This window comes from Pygoscelis adeliae, unplaced genomic scaffold (genome assembly GCF_000699105.1).
Source record: "Pygoscelis adeliae isolate BGI_AS28 unplaced genomic scaffold, ASM69910v1 Scaffold24, whole genome shotgun sequence".
In the NCBI taxonomy this organism is placed as follows: domain Eukaryota; kingdom Metazoa; phylum Chordata; class Aves; order Sphenisciformes; family Spheniscidae; genus Pygoscelis; species Pygoscelis adeliae.
The window spans coordinates 1,804,434-1,819,433 of record NW_008824806.1 but is presented as its reverse complement, the minus strand read 5'-3'; the positions used below and the strand labels follow the sequence as shown (position 1 = coordinate 1,819,433).

General features: G+C 37.4%; 1 protein-coding gene across 1 annotated transcript in view; it reads left to right on the top strand.

Annotated features, from left to right (window-relative positions):
• FOXP2 (forkhead box P2) overlaps window positions 1–15,000 on the top strand; it is a 133,356-nt gene that overhangs the window by 61,652 nt on the left and 56,704 nt on the right. The window contains exons 2-6 of the mRNA XM_009324060.1: window positions 4,843–4,980; window positions 6,156–6,211; window positions 6,320–6,353; window positions 7,856–8,021; window positions 14,406–14,619. Coding sequence (XP_009322335.1) covers window positions 4,861–4,980; window positions 6,156–6,211; window positions 6,320–6,353; window positions 7,856–8,021; window positions 14,406–14,619 — 590 coding nt within the window. The 5' untranslated portion in view covers window positions 4,843–4,860. The remainder of the gene's footprint in view (window positions 1–4,842; window positions 4,981–6,155; window positions 6,212–6,319; window positions 6,354–7,855; window positions 8,022–14,405; window positions 14,620–15,000) is intronic.

Sequence of the window (15,000 nt, the reverse complement as noted above, 5' to 3'; positions counted from 1 at the left end):
ACACTCTGTTATATTAAATTAATTAAAATGCAGATAGATTAATAATAATAAATTAAATTCCACTGTAAACATGGAAAACAGGAGTCATGATACAAAATGGGTATACCTTTGTTACTTTGTTATTCTTCCTGTTGCATGTGTCTTGCATCATCTCTATTGATAAATATCATAATTTATATTTTCAAGATGCTTCAGAAGCACCTAACCTTATCTAAGCTGTATAAAATTGGGCAGTACGTATCGTCCATCTAGGGGGATCATTATGTATTCTTGTTCGCTAGTTATGAACAGCTTACAAATACCACTCAGTTCATTCTCAGCTCTTTTTAATACCGTAAAACCAGAAAGATTCAAAAGGTTATTATTACAGTAGACACTCTACACATTACCAAAGTGGGAAGAGAAGGGATGCAGGAGTTTCTTCTTTTAAAATAATTGTTTCTTGTTAAAGAGCCCGATCCTGCACTGTAAATGTGTGTTTTCACACCTACATTTATTTTTAAAAGAAGGATCCTACAGAGGGAAGTTTCTCCATTAAATGTTTAATTACATTTCTTTCAATAAACCAGAGAGAGACTTGTCTTACTGAACAGTTCCGTTCTCAGATCTGCCACTTAAAATATCCTGTGACCTTGGATTAATTACTTAAAGGCTGTGACTTGTTTCCTCTATCTGTAACAAAGAAATAATTTCTACATACCTTGAACTGGCTCTGAATGTGTCTAATATATATGATCTTGTGATTCTCCTCGAACGCACTGAAAACTAAGGTCAAGTTTTGCATGTAATTGTCGTTATCAATACCTGACTTTCAAAATGAAAGGAACTCGGAATAAAAATAGTGTGTCTCCTTTGGCTGTATTTGTTTTTAATCAAAGTCAGATTGGTCAACGTTTCTTGAAGATATGTGTGCAGTTTTTCAAGGCTTCTAAAAAATGCAAAAGCTTACTGAAGGTGCAGGCTACTCATGCTGCCTTCCATTTGTGCCATTAGGAATATGATTTTTGTAGGTAACATTAAAAAAATACAAATTTGTATGACTCCTGGTTAGTTTATAGGAAGAACAGATGAGTGTTTACCTGGCAAGCTTCTTTACAGGTAAAGTTGAGTTTTTCATGTGTAACAGAAGAGTGTTAAATACACAAGCTCGACCTCCACCATTTCTCTATTAAATTGATCTGGGGAAAAAACAGGTTTGTTAGTCTTAAAAGTTCTATCTTCATTTCTGCAGCTACGTTCATCTATCTAATTTCCACTATCAACTTTTTCATTCTGCGTCATAGCTCTTCTTTAATTAGTACATTCACATGTAGTAATAAAGCAGTTTACAGTTGGTTTTGCCTGAAGTGCTCTTTAGATGTGTTAAAAATTTGTTTGTTTGCATATCTATAGTTTTATTTAGCGGGACTTGTAAGCTAATCCAAAGAAATGGGGGACAGCCTGCATCAGAAACATGAAAAACTCTTCAAAACACGAAGCCTCCACCAGGGTCCATCATGGAGTCGACAAATTTACATGTTCTTCAGAGGCTGTCTGACCCACCGAGTTTTGTAGGGTTGCTGTACCCGGTCATCTTCATGACAGAGCTGGGAGTTCAATTTCTTTGAGGGCATCTTGTAACAAATGGGTTGCAGACGTGTTTCACTTTGTCTCTTCAATTTTTCATGAGAGGTCTGCCCGAGAATTTGTTGGGAGTTTGTGGCCCGCTCCAATGAACTGCATCGTTCACTTGATCTTATCTTTTCACTGGGTCCCTCTACTGTCCTCTACCTGAACTGACTTCAGACACATTGAGAGATTTCTATGAAAAAGAGTCAGAGTTTGCCTCTTTGCTACATTTTTGTAAATTCAGATCAGAAATCTTGAAAAACACAGACACTAAACCAAAGAAATATACCTAATGCACATAACTGGCTATAAAATAGCAGGTTTCTGATAGTCTTCCAACACAGATAGCACAGTAACACTATGCCAGTAAGAAATAAAGTGCAGTCTGGTGTATCACTGAAGGCTGTGAAATGTACCAGTTTATATTACCTAATTACAATTAGAGAAATCTCTTTGCTTAATATGTTTTGCTAATTTAAAATTCAAGCAGTTTTCAAAATGCCTTGTCCTTTATCTATGGGAAAGAAGATATGTATCAAGTATGATACACACATATGGATCCTCACATAAAATTCTGTTAAAGGAAATAATATCTACATAAATACGTATTTTTACTAATGATCTTGACTGCTGGTTTTTTTAATGCTTTTGTCCATCATCCTGAAAAAACAGGTGAATTAGGTTCCCTACTTCAGCTTATACAGTTGAAAGTGACTGTTGAAAAATATGGGAAAAACAAATTTGGAGAGAAAAGCTCTTAGAGTGTACCTCAAAGCAGGTGTGTCTCCAAATATAAGAGCAAGTACACAGCCAGGGAGATTCAGAGCAGACACTACAAAAGCTAGCAGAAATGTGCCTGCTGAAGGGGAACCTGTATTTCAGACCGAGGAAGAGAGGACTCTTGCGGCAGCGTGGGTCTTACTGTACATCTTACTGGCTAGAGTCTTTAGCACCGAGCATGAATAAATCAGTGCCACTTACAGACTTAAGTTGATTTTCACTCTGTTTAGGTCAGAATTTTTACTTGTGTGTTTGCAAATACACAAGCCAGGGAAGATAGAAGGGATGTAAAGCTAAGAGGAGAAGTGGAGTAGCAAGTGTGCAACACCTTCACCATTTGCTATATATTATAGTAGTAAGCATATAAGTGTTAGGAAAATTCTTGCGGGGTTTAAAGGTTAAAGGTAATGGTTTAACTGGGAAGGTGTCCATCTTCCTCTCTGCCTTCTCATTTCTGTGTGACATACGGAAGTCGAATAGCATCACCGAGGCGAAATTGTTACAAGAAGGCAAGTTCAGATCTCACGTAAGCAGAGGAAATTCTTGTTGACTTCAGGGGGAATTGAACACTGACTCCAGTCAGTGAATTTTATTCTTTGCTCATGGATCCCAAAGTTGTAAAAACTTGTTTGTCCTGCCTGTAGGACAGGCTTAGAATAAAACATTATTGCATAGAGATGTGGTGTTTCCAATACTACAAAACTTCTTGGTGTGACAAAGTGTAACAACCAACATTGGCATCTGAAAGTTAGGTGTCTACTCAAAGTGAGTCTACACTCAAAGGGGAGAGACAGGCACATTCAGAGAGGGATTAATCCCGTGCTAAAATAGATGCCTAAATTAGATCAGATAAACTTTCCTTGGGATTTCCTTATTCTGTTGACTATAGGACTCCAGTCATACCTGAGATTAAATTCCCCCCTACAAGTGTCTGATTCTGAGTGGGAGTCTGGTTTGTCTCTTCCACTTGTATTTTAGAGTAAGACCTTCAGAATTTTTAGTCTTAAAATTAATTTGTTGTTTGCAAAAGACTATCAGACTTTTCAGTAATAGTAAGTACTTTTACTTTCAGACTCTTAATTAGCCAGTGTTTTAAGACCTACATTTATGCTGTGATGAATTGTGTGAGAAGTGGTATTCTGTGTAATATTAGATGAAGTAATTTCTTCTAAAAGTAAACTTCAGCAGACTTGTATTTCTCTTTTCCTCTAAGTGTTACATTTATACAAAGTCTTTTGGGATAGATTGAAGTAATAGAAATATTAGAAAAGTTTTTCCTCTTAAGATTTGTTCGTGATTTATTTTATTAATAATAATATTATTTTTGCTGATTTACAGAAGACTGGAATGTCCTACAAACATCTCACAAAGCAGTATTTATATGCCAGCTTGCTATTATATACAGAAAAAACATTTGAATTTCGCTAGACAAGCGAGTGGCTGCTTTTTCATGGGTGGAAAACTTGGCCTGCTGACAGCTGTCTGACTGTGTCCTGGTTAGCTCGAGCAGGAGTTTCACACAGTGTGTCTGCTGCAGCGGCTCGGCACATACCTCAGGCTCTTCCACGGGACTTTTCCCTCTTACGTACACAACCACACATCCTTGCGGTGTCTTTCCCACTCACACATATATTCCTGAGAGCACGTGTGTAGGTCGGTGTTTACACATATGTACACACTTCATCGCAGTGTATAATGAACGGGCAATAAAGCTGTGCCCAGAAGAGCACCTACACAAACATGCATTCTTAAATTTTAGTGGACAAACTAATAATCTTACAACAGTTTCCCAACTTTCAGTTTTCAGTTAGGAGTGACTGAGAACACGTTTCTCTCTGCAGAGACCAGGTGACTGAGGTGGTGGCCCTTGGTCTGTACTCCGATATTTCTGTAGCTTTTTTTTTTCCTGTATAAATCAGACTTCCTTAAAAGACTAGCCGAGCAAGAAAGGTTTTCTTATACTGAAGTGATGTATTACGCAAATATTTTTCTAGGCTAAGTGTCTTTATTGTGTAAAACATTTACTGCTTTAAGATACTTATTTTGCTGTCTGTTTTAATCATATCTTTTGAAACAGTCTCAATAGATTTTTCCATTCGTAACATTATGACACTTGATAAGATGATTGATTATGAAGTGTTGAGAGCCCTGCCATGTGATCATTTATTTTTAAATACACATTTGTACTAGCCAACGCTTAAATTTCTTGCAGGAATACGTAAGAGATGCAAAACATAAAGCTTGAGTCTGATCGAATCTGATGCCTCTGGAAATAGAGTGCCACAGTACTGTAGTCTTAAAATAACAGATTCCGACTGAAACTGGAACTTCGCAGTGATAAATATTATGTAAAAAATTATGGTCCATCTTTGGTACAAAATAAAAAAGACGTACCGCTGTGGTGCAGGCAAACTAAAATGTGTTTGACGATGATATCTTTCTTTCCCTGTGCAGGTGCCTGTGTCAGTGGCCATGATGACTCCCCAGGTGATCACCCCTCAGCAAATGCAGCAGATTCTCCAGCAGCAAGTGTTGTCTCCGCAGCAGCTTCAAGCACTTCTTCAGCAGCAGCAAGCAGTTATGTTGCAGCAGGTAATGTGGGTTACCTGCTTTGGACTGTTAGCACAGGGCATTCGCACAAGTGTCAGCCAGATTTTATGGGTCTTACTTTGTAATATTTCATCGCTCATTACACCAAAAAGAATGGAAATAAATATGAAACTTCTCAGTCTTTATATTTCTTGTTTTAATTGCAGAAGTGTGAAATTGTGATTTTGAAACGTTAAATATTATATTAAAAACAGCAGCAGTGGCAGTGGCAGATGCATTACAAATACCAAACAAATTGATATTTAAATTTTCAAGTGCTTAGGCACATTTTAATTGTAGACTTGCCAAAGGAAGTGCAAATAGAGTTGTAGATAATTGTTGCTTTAAAATTCATAACACTGTAGTGCTCCCTTTAGTCACATAAATGGTATGCGGTTATGAAATTTGAACTCAACAGCTTGTTTCATCATGGGAAAAAGTTTTTTTATTTTGCTTGTTTTTACATCCAAAAAATTTGTCCCAGATAAGGCTAAAAAGAAGAAGGTTGCTGTTTCCTTAGCACAAAATCTGGCAGCTAAGTGAAGAATCCATTAACTTGTTACTCATACAGTAAAGATAGTGTCAGTGATCAGTACCTCAGTGTAATGCAGAGCGGATTTTTGGTTGGGCGCTTAACTGTCATATAGAAAATGATGTGTCTGTTTGTCATAGTCATAGCTCAATCACTGTATGTTTAAACACTTTAATATCCAGTACCATGATCATTACAGGCAATTCACCTTCAGTTGTGAATCCAGCATCCCACTAAACAGATTGACAGATTAATTACTTTTTTCCCCTAAGAAAAAGACAGTTTAGTTTGGCCTTAGTGACTTGTAGGTTTCTTGCAAGTAGATGAGTACAGCTTCTGATTTGTTACATAGGACATGTGAGGAACTTAGGTATAGTTATTTGAGGAGTTAATTTGGCTCTTGCATTCCCTTTAGAATACAGATTTTCTATACCCTTCTGTTTAGGATATTTTGGAATCTTCATTGGAAAATTTCAGAACCGCCTTGGAAAAAAATGTATGTAGATCTGCCTCTTCAAATCACATTTTTTGTTATGAGGTGATTCTTAATGGCTACGCTACCATATGCCAATCTAGAAGAGTTTAGGAGATTTATAATACTTGAAACTTTTGCCTTTATTTATTAAAGTCAAAATGGTTTATTCAGCAACAACTACAAGAGTTTTACAAGAAACAGCAAGAGCAGTTACATCTTCAGCTTTTGCAGCAGCAGCAACAGCAGCAGCAACAGCAACAACAACAGCAGCAACAACAGCAGCAACAGCAGCAGCAGCAACAGCAACAACAGCAGCAGCAGCAGCAGCAACAGCAGCAGCAACAGCATCCAGGAAAGCAAGCAAAAGAGGTAGGAGCTAAGACCCTTGTGATGCATACTAGTCTGAGCTGTCAGAAGCTTGGAAAAGACAAGACTAGTTTAGATTTTTTCCTGTAGCAAGGATGCAGCTATCAAAGATTTGTTCTTATGTTTTTACCGGGCTTAAATACCAGTGCCGGTATAATTCTCCTGCACCCCTTTCTGAGACGTAGGATTTGAGCAGTCTAGTACTGCTGTCGTCTAATGTTCGCTAATGAATCCGAGTGTGCAAGGAACAAGCTGTGTGGTGGACACCGTACTGATTATCTTGTACTCCCAGGCAATCTGTGTTGGGGAAGGAGCCTTCCTTTTCTCAGTGGCACAGCTCAGAGAGCATGCAAATTTAGTCTGTTGCTGAAAAAGAGCGATTGAGCACAGATTTCAAAGTCACAGGCCCCTGATTAATGAACTGCTACTGTAGGTTTGGAGTGGCGAGTAGAAAGTTACAGTTTGATGTGCTCATAAATCAACCTGACAAGCGGGTTTCTCAGGCCTAACTTGCACTTGTCAGCAAACCGCATCAAATATAAACATAATACAAACAAAACATGTTGAAGTAGTTAAATTGATCAGCAGGTATCCTAGACGTTGTCTTCAAGCTGCCCATTATGCAAACGTCGAGGAAGCAGTTGTGACCTCCTAAGGCTTTGTTTCTGTTTGGATTTGTGAATAGAATTTCAGACAGCCATCAGCTACGAATAGAAATTGCTCCTGTATTTCTCCGGAGGCTCTGGGCAATCCACATGACTTGCTCCATTATGCAGTCTGTTTTCCAGTGAGCGCATCAGAAGTTTCTCTTTTCCCCAAACTAGAAAGGAAAGGTCTTCCACAGCAGCTTGTCTTTCTCTGAAGTGTGACTGCCTTCTCATACCCTCCTGAGCCTTTGCAGACTTCAGTTTGTCTTGAAATGCCTCACAAAAATTGGAACTTATACTTTTGCTCCATAATAGGGCACTTCGTTGCCTTGAATGCAATGCTCCTTTTAATATATTCCAACAAGAAAAGAGAGAGAGCTAACAGGCCAGTGAAATGAAGGCTACATCCCAGTTTACTAATAGATCACTGGAGACCACGTTCATGGGCCACTGCGGACCAAACTTAGTCAACTGGAAAAACAAGAGTGCCTTCGAATCACAGGCTGCTGTAAAGAGTTACACTTTTAGCATAGATAAATTTGTTATCATCTGCCATGAGCTGGGCTTTTTTTTTTTTTTTTTAAACAGCTGTTATGTACTTTCTCTTGACCCTTTTCTTTAGTGTGTTATTAAGTGTATCTTGCCATTTTCCCTAACACCTAATAGCTTGAATGAATATAATAGAAAATTTCAAACGCTTTCACTGCCTGAGTGTTCTACAAATAGCATTATTATTTAATAACTGAGATTAAAGGGAAAGAAGTTGATTTTACATTTTTGGCTTTCTAGCCTTCACTGCACACTTTACTCTTTGCTGCATTTGCCTTTTTTTTCCCCCCTTTCTCTTCGTAGCAGCAGCAGGAGCAGCAGCAGCAGTTGGCAGCCCAGCAGCTTGTCTTCCAGCAGCAGCTCCTCCAGATGCAACAACTTCAGCAGCAGCAACATCTTCTGAACCTTCAGCGTCAGGGACTCATTTCCATCCCGCCTGGCCAGTCTGCTCTTCCTGTCCAGTCTCTGCCACAAGGTATTTGAGTAATATATGAATGGAGTCATTTCTAATTCACAACTTTTTTAACTGTTCCATTTGCATCTGAATTTCAGCAGTTTCCCGTTATGACACTTAAACGTACTTTATTATTAGAACTTTATTACTCATATTACTAATTTTGTTGAGGCTGATAAATTTTACAGCATACATTTGTGGAAGAAAACAGCTCTTGAGTATTTTTTCTTAGATATAAGATGCATATTTATTAGCCTTACGTGCTGAAAACAATTTCTAATAGCAACACAATTCAAACACCATTGCTTTCCTCTGAGGAATTACTGAAATCTGATTTAGTGGAAATGTTATCATTTCATTTAATACAAGCGAACAGATATAAAATATATCAGACAGTGATATTAACGCCATTCCAAAACTCACTTTTTTTTCTTCTAAGAAAAGAAGGTGTTTGGCATTTAAAAGCACTTTGAATCTTCAACTTATGACATGTGAATTTAGCGACAAACCTTAAGATTCATTTTCTTTGCCTTTCCTTTGTATTAAATATGTTATAACAACAAGTTTTGAAGGTGGTGATTCCAATAGTAATGAATTATCACTGACAAATAACAGTAAAGACTTTTTTGGGGAAAAAAAATCACTTTGTCACTTTGATCAAGATTTCTCAATGCTGAAAATGAGCTCAAACTCTACTACTTGACACAAATACATTCATGGTTGAAAGAAAATAGGGCACGCGCTTTTAAAAGTAAATTAACTTGGAGATAAATGCTGTTTACATTTTAAGATAAGACCAAAGACTTCCCATCTTAAGGACTCTGTCTATAACCTGTGAGGTGTGTGTTTCTGTTTGTGTTACCATAGAGAGGTGAGCTAAATGTCTGTCATAAAAATTACACGACACTCTGATCTCTGACACTCCAGTCCCTGCAATGAGCATTGTTTAGACTGTGTTCATAACAGGTAACATTACTTTTAGTTGGTCTTTACGTATGTATCTGGTTCCTCCACCAGGTAACTATTATGAAATCGAAGCTTCAGAAATTAAATGAGCAAAAGCAGAGACAGAAAAAAGGCATGAGAAAGACTTACTTACTAAAAACCTCAGTCCCTGGAAAACAGAGATTACAAATAAATGTGTAAATTGTATACATTGTGTTGTGTGGAAAAGCTATGACACAAGCATTTCTAAAGTTATAAAAATTACAACAACCAAAAAGAGTACTAAATAAGCTATCACACTAAATACTATTATTTGAGAATAGCAGTGAGGAGACAAGCTGATTCATGATGTTGGACACATGAGACTGGTAATGCTGGTTTCCTTTTGTACAAAGTCACATTGGACCAGAGGAAAAAAGCAATTGAAACACAACCTCCCTCTGAACAGCTTTACCTTCTGCAGCCTCCTCTTGTGCCATCTGTTGCAAGAGGAATTCCTCAGGTTTTCTCTCACATTAAGCAATCCCCACAGATCTCCCTCACCACTCCTACCCAATTGCATTGATATTCATTAGTTTAATGCAATACTCATTCATCCACTTCTAGTAGAAAAACATAGAAAAAAAAATACCTTTTTTAATACATTTTTAGGAGAACTAGTAAACAGTTCTTTTTAAGAACTTTCTTTTACTCAAAGAATTAAGCATAACTGAAGTCATGACAAAAGAGATTGATACTAAAGAAATAAAAAAATACAACATTTTACAGTTAAAATCTATCCGGATTGTTCTTTTTAAAGTAAATTAATCTCTTGTTTGCTTCTGCCTTGGTATTTTTAAATTATAATGAATTCCAGTCAAGTATTTAATTCTTCCATTTTTCTCTCCTAATTCTAGTATCTACCCTGTTTGTAGGGTTCCTTTAAATACACAAGTTAATTTATAGGGCCTCGATTTTTCATAGCCCTGATGTGGATGTACAAACTTAAAAAACATAAGACAGCTTCCCCTGGAAAACCTCCCTGCACCCCCAGAAAGGCCACTCACTCTGTGCCAGGCGAGGTAAAGTTAGAGTGATGAGGGTAAGAAGGAAAGTCTTTCTAGCAAGATGCTGAAACAAAGAGAGAACCAAATGCAGAGTTGTGACCAGCTCGGAGTTCTTTCTGTGGGCTTCTCTTACAGCACATTGTGTCTTTCATAGGAAGGTACAGCACCCAGTCCAGTTCATAACAATGTAATGGAGATTAATAATAGGCTTCAGATCTGTTGAGTCTGTCTCGTAAATCTTAAATTTACACATCCAAATACACCCAAATATATTCAATATTTACAAATCCAAGTCGTACTTACTAGATTTAACATAGATGTCCCTGCATTGGGGTTTGCGTAAAAGTAAGAGGATCAAACTTCCTTTGTTTTGCTCATAAAATTCAGCAAATTTTATGACAGACATTTTCTGTGGCAGTATTAAATTAAACCTTCAAAATTTATTTAAGGTAATACACTCTGGATGTGGTAAAAAGATGTTTTTCTCCTTCCACTGTGCTGCAAGGTGTATAATATGGTTATACAGAAGAATTTACGTATGTGTAACACATATTTTTATATGCATCCATTTAGATTGCCGAGTTACATGGATGGCTAGAACAATGAGAGAAACACAAGGGGATTCATGTTTATAAGTTACTGGTCATAAAGAGTCCTGTAAACCACAATTAGTGACGAAGAGAGCATGGGTTTTGCATTTGTTAGCATGAAAAGACGTAACTTCCAAGTACAGCTATGAGGTTTGTGTATATAAACACAAAAGTGGAGTGTTTGCTCCAAGTATAGTTTCTGCCTTTAAAGGATGGGAGTGTTTACCATGTTTTCTTGATGGTCAGGTATAGCAAATAAGATACAAGAAGGTGTTTTAGCATTTATTTTGTGACAAGATCGTCGCTATGCCATATCCAAAGCCAGTGGCTTGCTGTGAGTTAATTCCATGTAATGCTGCATTGATTCTAGCTAAATGCAAAGGACTGTAAATGACAACAATAAAAAAAACCCCAAACCTCCAAACCCAAAAGCCTAAGTTTTGATGAGGCCATGTAGGAAAATGAAAAACAGATGCATGGATGGGTTTTATAAGTGGTAGTTTTATTAACTATTTATTCAAACATAAAAATAGAATAGATAGTTGTGAAAAGAGTTCTAAAACTAGCCTCAAAATCCCAAAATTCTTGGTGTTAGTAAACTGCATAGCAAATCAGTATTTGCTCTTTTCACTATAGTCTCTAATTTTTATCCCACTCCGGATCCTCTTCCCGATCCTTTCTCCTTTAATGTAGTGTGGAGAGGGTCTTTCAAGGGTCATCACAACCTATGAAACTTTAAAACTTACCCTACTTTTACATCCAGACTAAAATATCTGTCAGCCATTTTACAGGTCTCTTGTAAAATGGGAGTTGGACTTTTTAAGACACAGAAACTACAAAATTGCCATAATTTACAATTAATTACAAATCCGCTTATTAACTTTATACTTTTTAAGTGCCTGCCCTTAATCCTTTTATCCTAAAAGGCAGCCTTTCAGAGTGCTCTGAAGAAGTGATAAAATTAACCAGCCTGAGCCCAGAGAGAAATTTCTTTCTGATTTTAAAAAAGTCTAGGTGAGCTAGGCAGCCTGGAGACACAGCTCCATCCGTAGCTTCATGCAGAGGAAGGGGCTGCCCAGCAGTTGCCCAGAGGGGCAGGAGAGCCCTGCCCGAGGGACGGGCCATTGCTCCAGCCGCTCCCAGCCCTCATCCATTCACCCAGCTTCTGGGGCGGCTCTTGCTCAGCTCCCCCAGGGCCCGAAGTTTGATAATCTCTGATGAAAATTTTCTTGCTGCAAGACACAACGATATGTTTGCCCTCTGATTAGTCAAACAGGTGGGTTTGTTCTTGGTTTTTATTTTTTTCAATACAAAATTAGTTTATTTTGTTCGACAGCAGGAGGAAGGGAAGACACTGAAGTAAATAATGTACTGTGTATATCATGCCACCTAAATGACTACATGACTTTTCTTTTTGATTTGTGATTACATATGTGGGTAACTATTATTTACCACACTAAAATGGGTTTTTTGCAGTGTTGCTGGAACATACCTCATGAACTCGGCAGTAATTACTTACCTTCATAAAACAATTACAACTAGTATTACCATCACTCCTATTACCCATCTCTCTAATGCAGTAAATTAGAGCCTGGCTTCTTTGCTTGCTTCCTTAAAACCTAGCTCTTCACTGTACAAATATGATATAAACTCCAGTTTTAAGACTTACATTCCAATCAACTCCTTTTCACTTTGTCATTAACTGAGTTTGCCAATGGGTGTTGGTATCAAAGGTAGAGAAGCAGGACACAAAATAGTAGTCTAAAAATGAGGTCCTTTCATAATTTGAAAAAAATTGAATACCTTCCAACCAATTTGTTTCCACACTACCTCCAGAAATTATTATTTCTGTAAATCACTACTAGTCTATTTTTAAATAGCTTTGTATACGCCACGGTGAGACAGCTATTGAGAAGTATTAAGGAACTTACTGTGCTTTTTCATAATTTTTTGTTGAATCCGTTTTAGTAGTTGCAGTTCCTATGTCTTCAAAGTAAAATATTATCCAATAAACAGATTTGCCAAACAGTGAAAAACAATCTTTACATCTTTATAATATATCTTGTTTACCAAATGAAACTATCCTCAAAGAAAAGTGTGAATGAATAGATAGATTTTAATCCTTTTCTGAAGGACAATAAATTTGAGCTCTTTCATAAAATAGAGTAAAATTTTAATTCAGACAACATCAGCGTTTTGAATGTTTTGCATTCCAGCAGATCTAGATACCATGAGCATGTCTTACCTAATTTCACTTGTTGAGATGAGATACAGAAGACAGAATTGGATTATAAGATACTTCTGGCCCAAACCACATCAGGCTGAAAAACCTGGCCATGAAACCAGATCTTTCACAAAAAGCTCTCTGCGCTTCTCATTCTTTCCTACATTTAATTTAGTGTTCTTCAAAAGAGAGATGTCAAACTTATAAAGACTGGCAGTGACAGAAGGTGTATATATTTCTGATGAATTCTTCATCTTTCAAAATCTGAATTTCCTACCTTAGCTGCATGTTCAGTGGCAAGATAAGAGAATGCTCACAGCTCTTCTCTTGCCTGTGTTTTGGGAGTCTTTACTTCAGGCAGAAGCATATTGTAATGGAAGTTTCCATGACTTCATGCAAAGTGCTCAACTTGAGCCAGACAACCCTAGCACAGATGTATGAATACATTCTACGAGACATCGCTATTTGTGGCCAAGGATGAATCCTGGAAACTACAAGTTTCCAGGCTACAAGTGGAGTAGAGAGCAGATTTAAGCTCTATCTGCAAAGATCTGGTGGCTAGACTCCAGAAGAGTACTGTGCATATGGCAGAGAAGTTTGAGAAGCTCTTCAAATTTTGTATGGCTGCCCATCACCCCAGGAAACTGGTGAGACAGTCTCCTTTCTCCTAGCCAAACCCGCCAATTTGTTTTCCACAGTAGGGCTGGACAACAAAAACAGTGGAGGAATTTGATGGTCTATGCTACATGTAATTTCATCTATGTAGAGAGAGTTGTAAACGGGCCAGTTTTTTTGGCTTTCTAGTTGTCTGGTGCCACTGAATGGTACCGAAGAGCTTAAGCGGTCACCAGTATCTAGCTCTATGCTGTAGTGGTTTTGTTCTTCCAAATAGTCACTTTGGTTTTGCCTCTTAAGACACATTTTTAAATGGAACAATTTTTGTAAATATTAAACAGGACTAATGAATATGTGGGTGTCATTAATTAAAGTCAGATGCATTCTGCTCAAATGTTAAACCTGTTATGATCTCATTGATTTCATTTTTGTCTTCTGATTTTTCTCCCTCCAGTCTTCTTCCCCCACTCCCTGCTCTTGTTAAGTGTTTAAAGAGAATATCAATGTTTGTATCCTTAGTGTAATACGTTTTTCTGTTTTCTGTTACATGTTTGATTAAGAGGAATTATAAAACCTGAGTTAACTGTGGGTGCACTGAGTTATGTTTCCATGTCAAGAAATTGATTAAGCAGAGAACAAGAATCTTGTCCAGAAGTATATTTAGGGTTGTTTTTTGTTTTCTTTTCAAGAAGTAGTTGCAAGTTTTTTGTGGCTTTCACTCTTTGATCCTTGAGCAATGTTTTCAGAAGGAGTGTAATGTTATTAACGTTGGTCATTTCTAATTGTCTGTTGATAACATAAGAGAAGACAGTTAGATTACCTGGATTCTGACAGAAGAAAAATGAATTTATGTTTTACTACACGTTGATTGTGCTGGAAAAACAGCATCAGCTTTATTGTTGGCATTAATCCATTAATAACACTGAGCTCATTATATGAAACGCTTTATTTTGTTATATTAGTGGGGCTCTCTTTCATTTTATAGCTGGCTTAAGTCCTGCTGAGATTCAGCAGTTATGGAAAGAAGTGACTGGAGTTCACAGTATGGAAGACAATGGCATTAAACATGGAGGGCTAGACCTCACTACTAACAATTCCTCCTCTACTACCTCCTCCACCACTTCCAAAGCATCACCACCAATAACTCATCATTCCATAGTGAATGGACAGTCTTCAGTTCTAAATGCAAGGCGAGACAGGTAATTCTGACAAGATTTCAACTGTGCTTATCATTTGACGTAAAGGTGTTGTTTAACATCATAATTCACATTATTTCCAATCACAAAATAACACTTGATACAGGTTACTTAAGAGATCGTGAAGACCTGATTTTTCAGAGTCATTTGTCAATAGGGCATCATTTTCAATAACGATGTCTAATTTTGCAGACGCAATGACCATTGCCTGCCTGTGGTTTTATAACACATGAACTTATGGTAGTTTTGGTAAAAATTAGAAATCCCAGAATAGAGCATGCTGGTTTAGAGGTGTAAATGCGGAACTGTGGGCACTTTCGTAGGCGCGTAGTTTCATTCATATTTGAGTTAACACATCTGGCAGTTAGGCCCTTACTGTTGAAT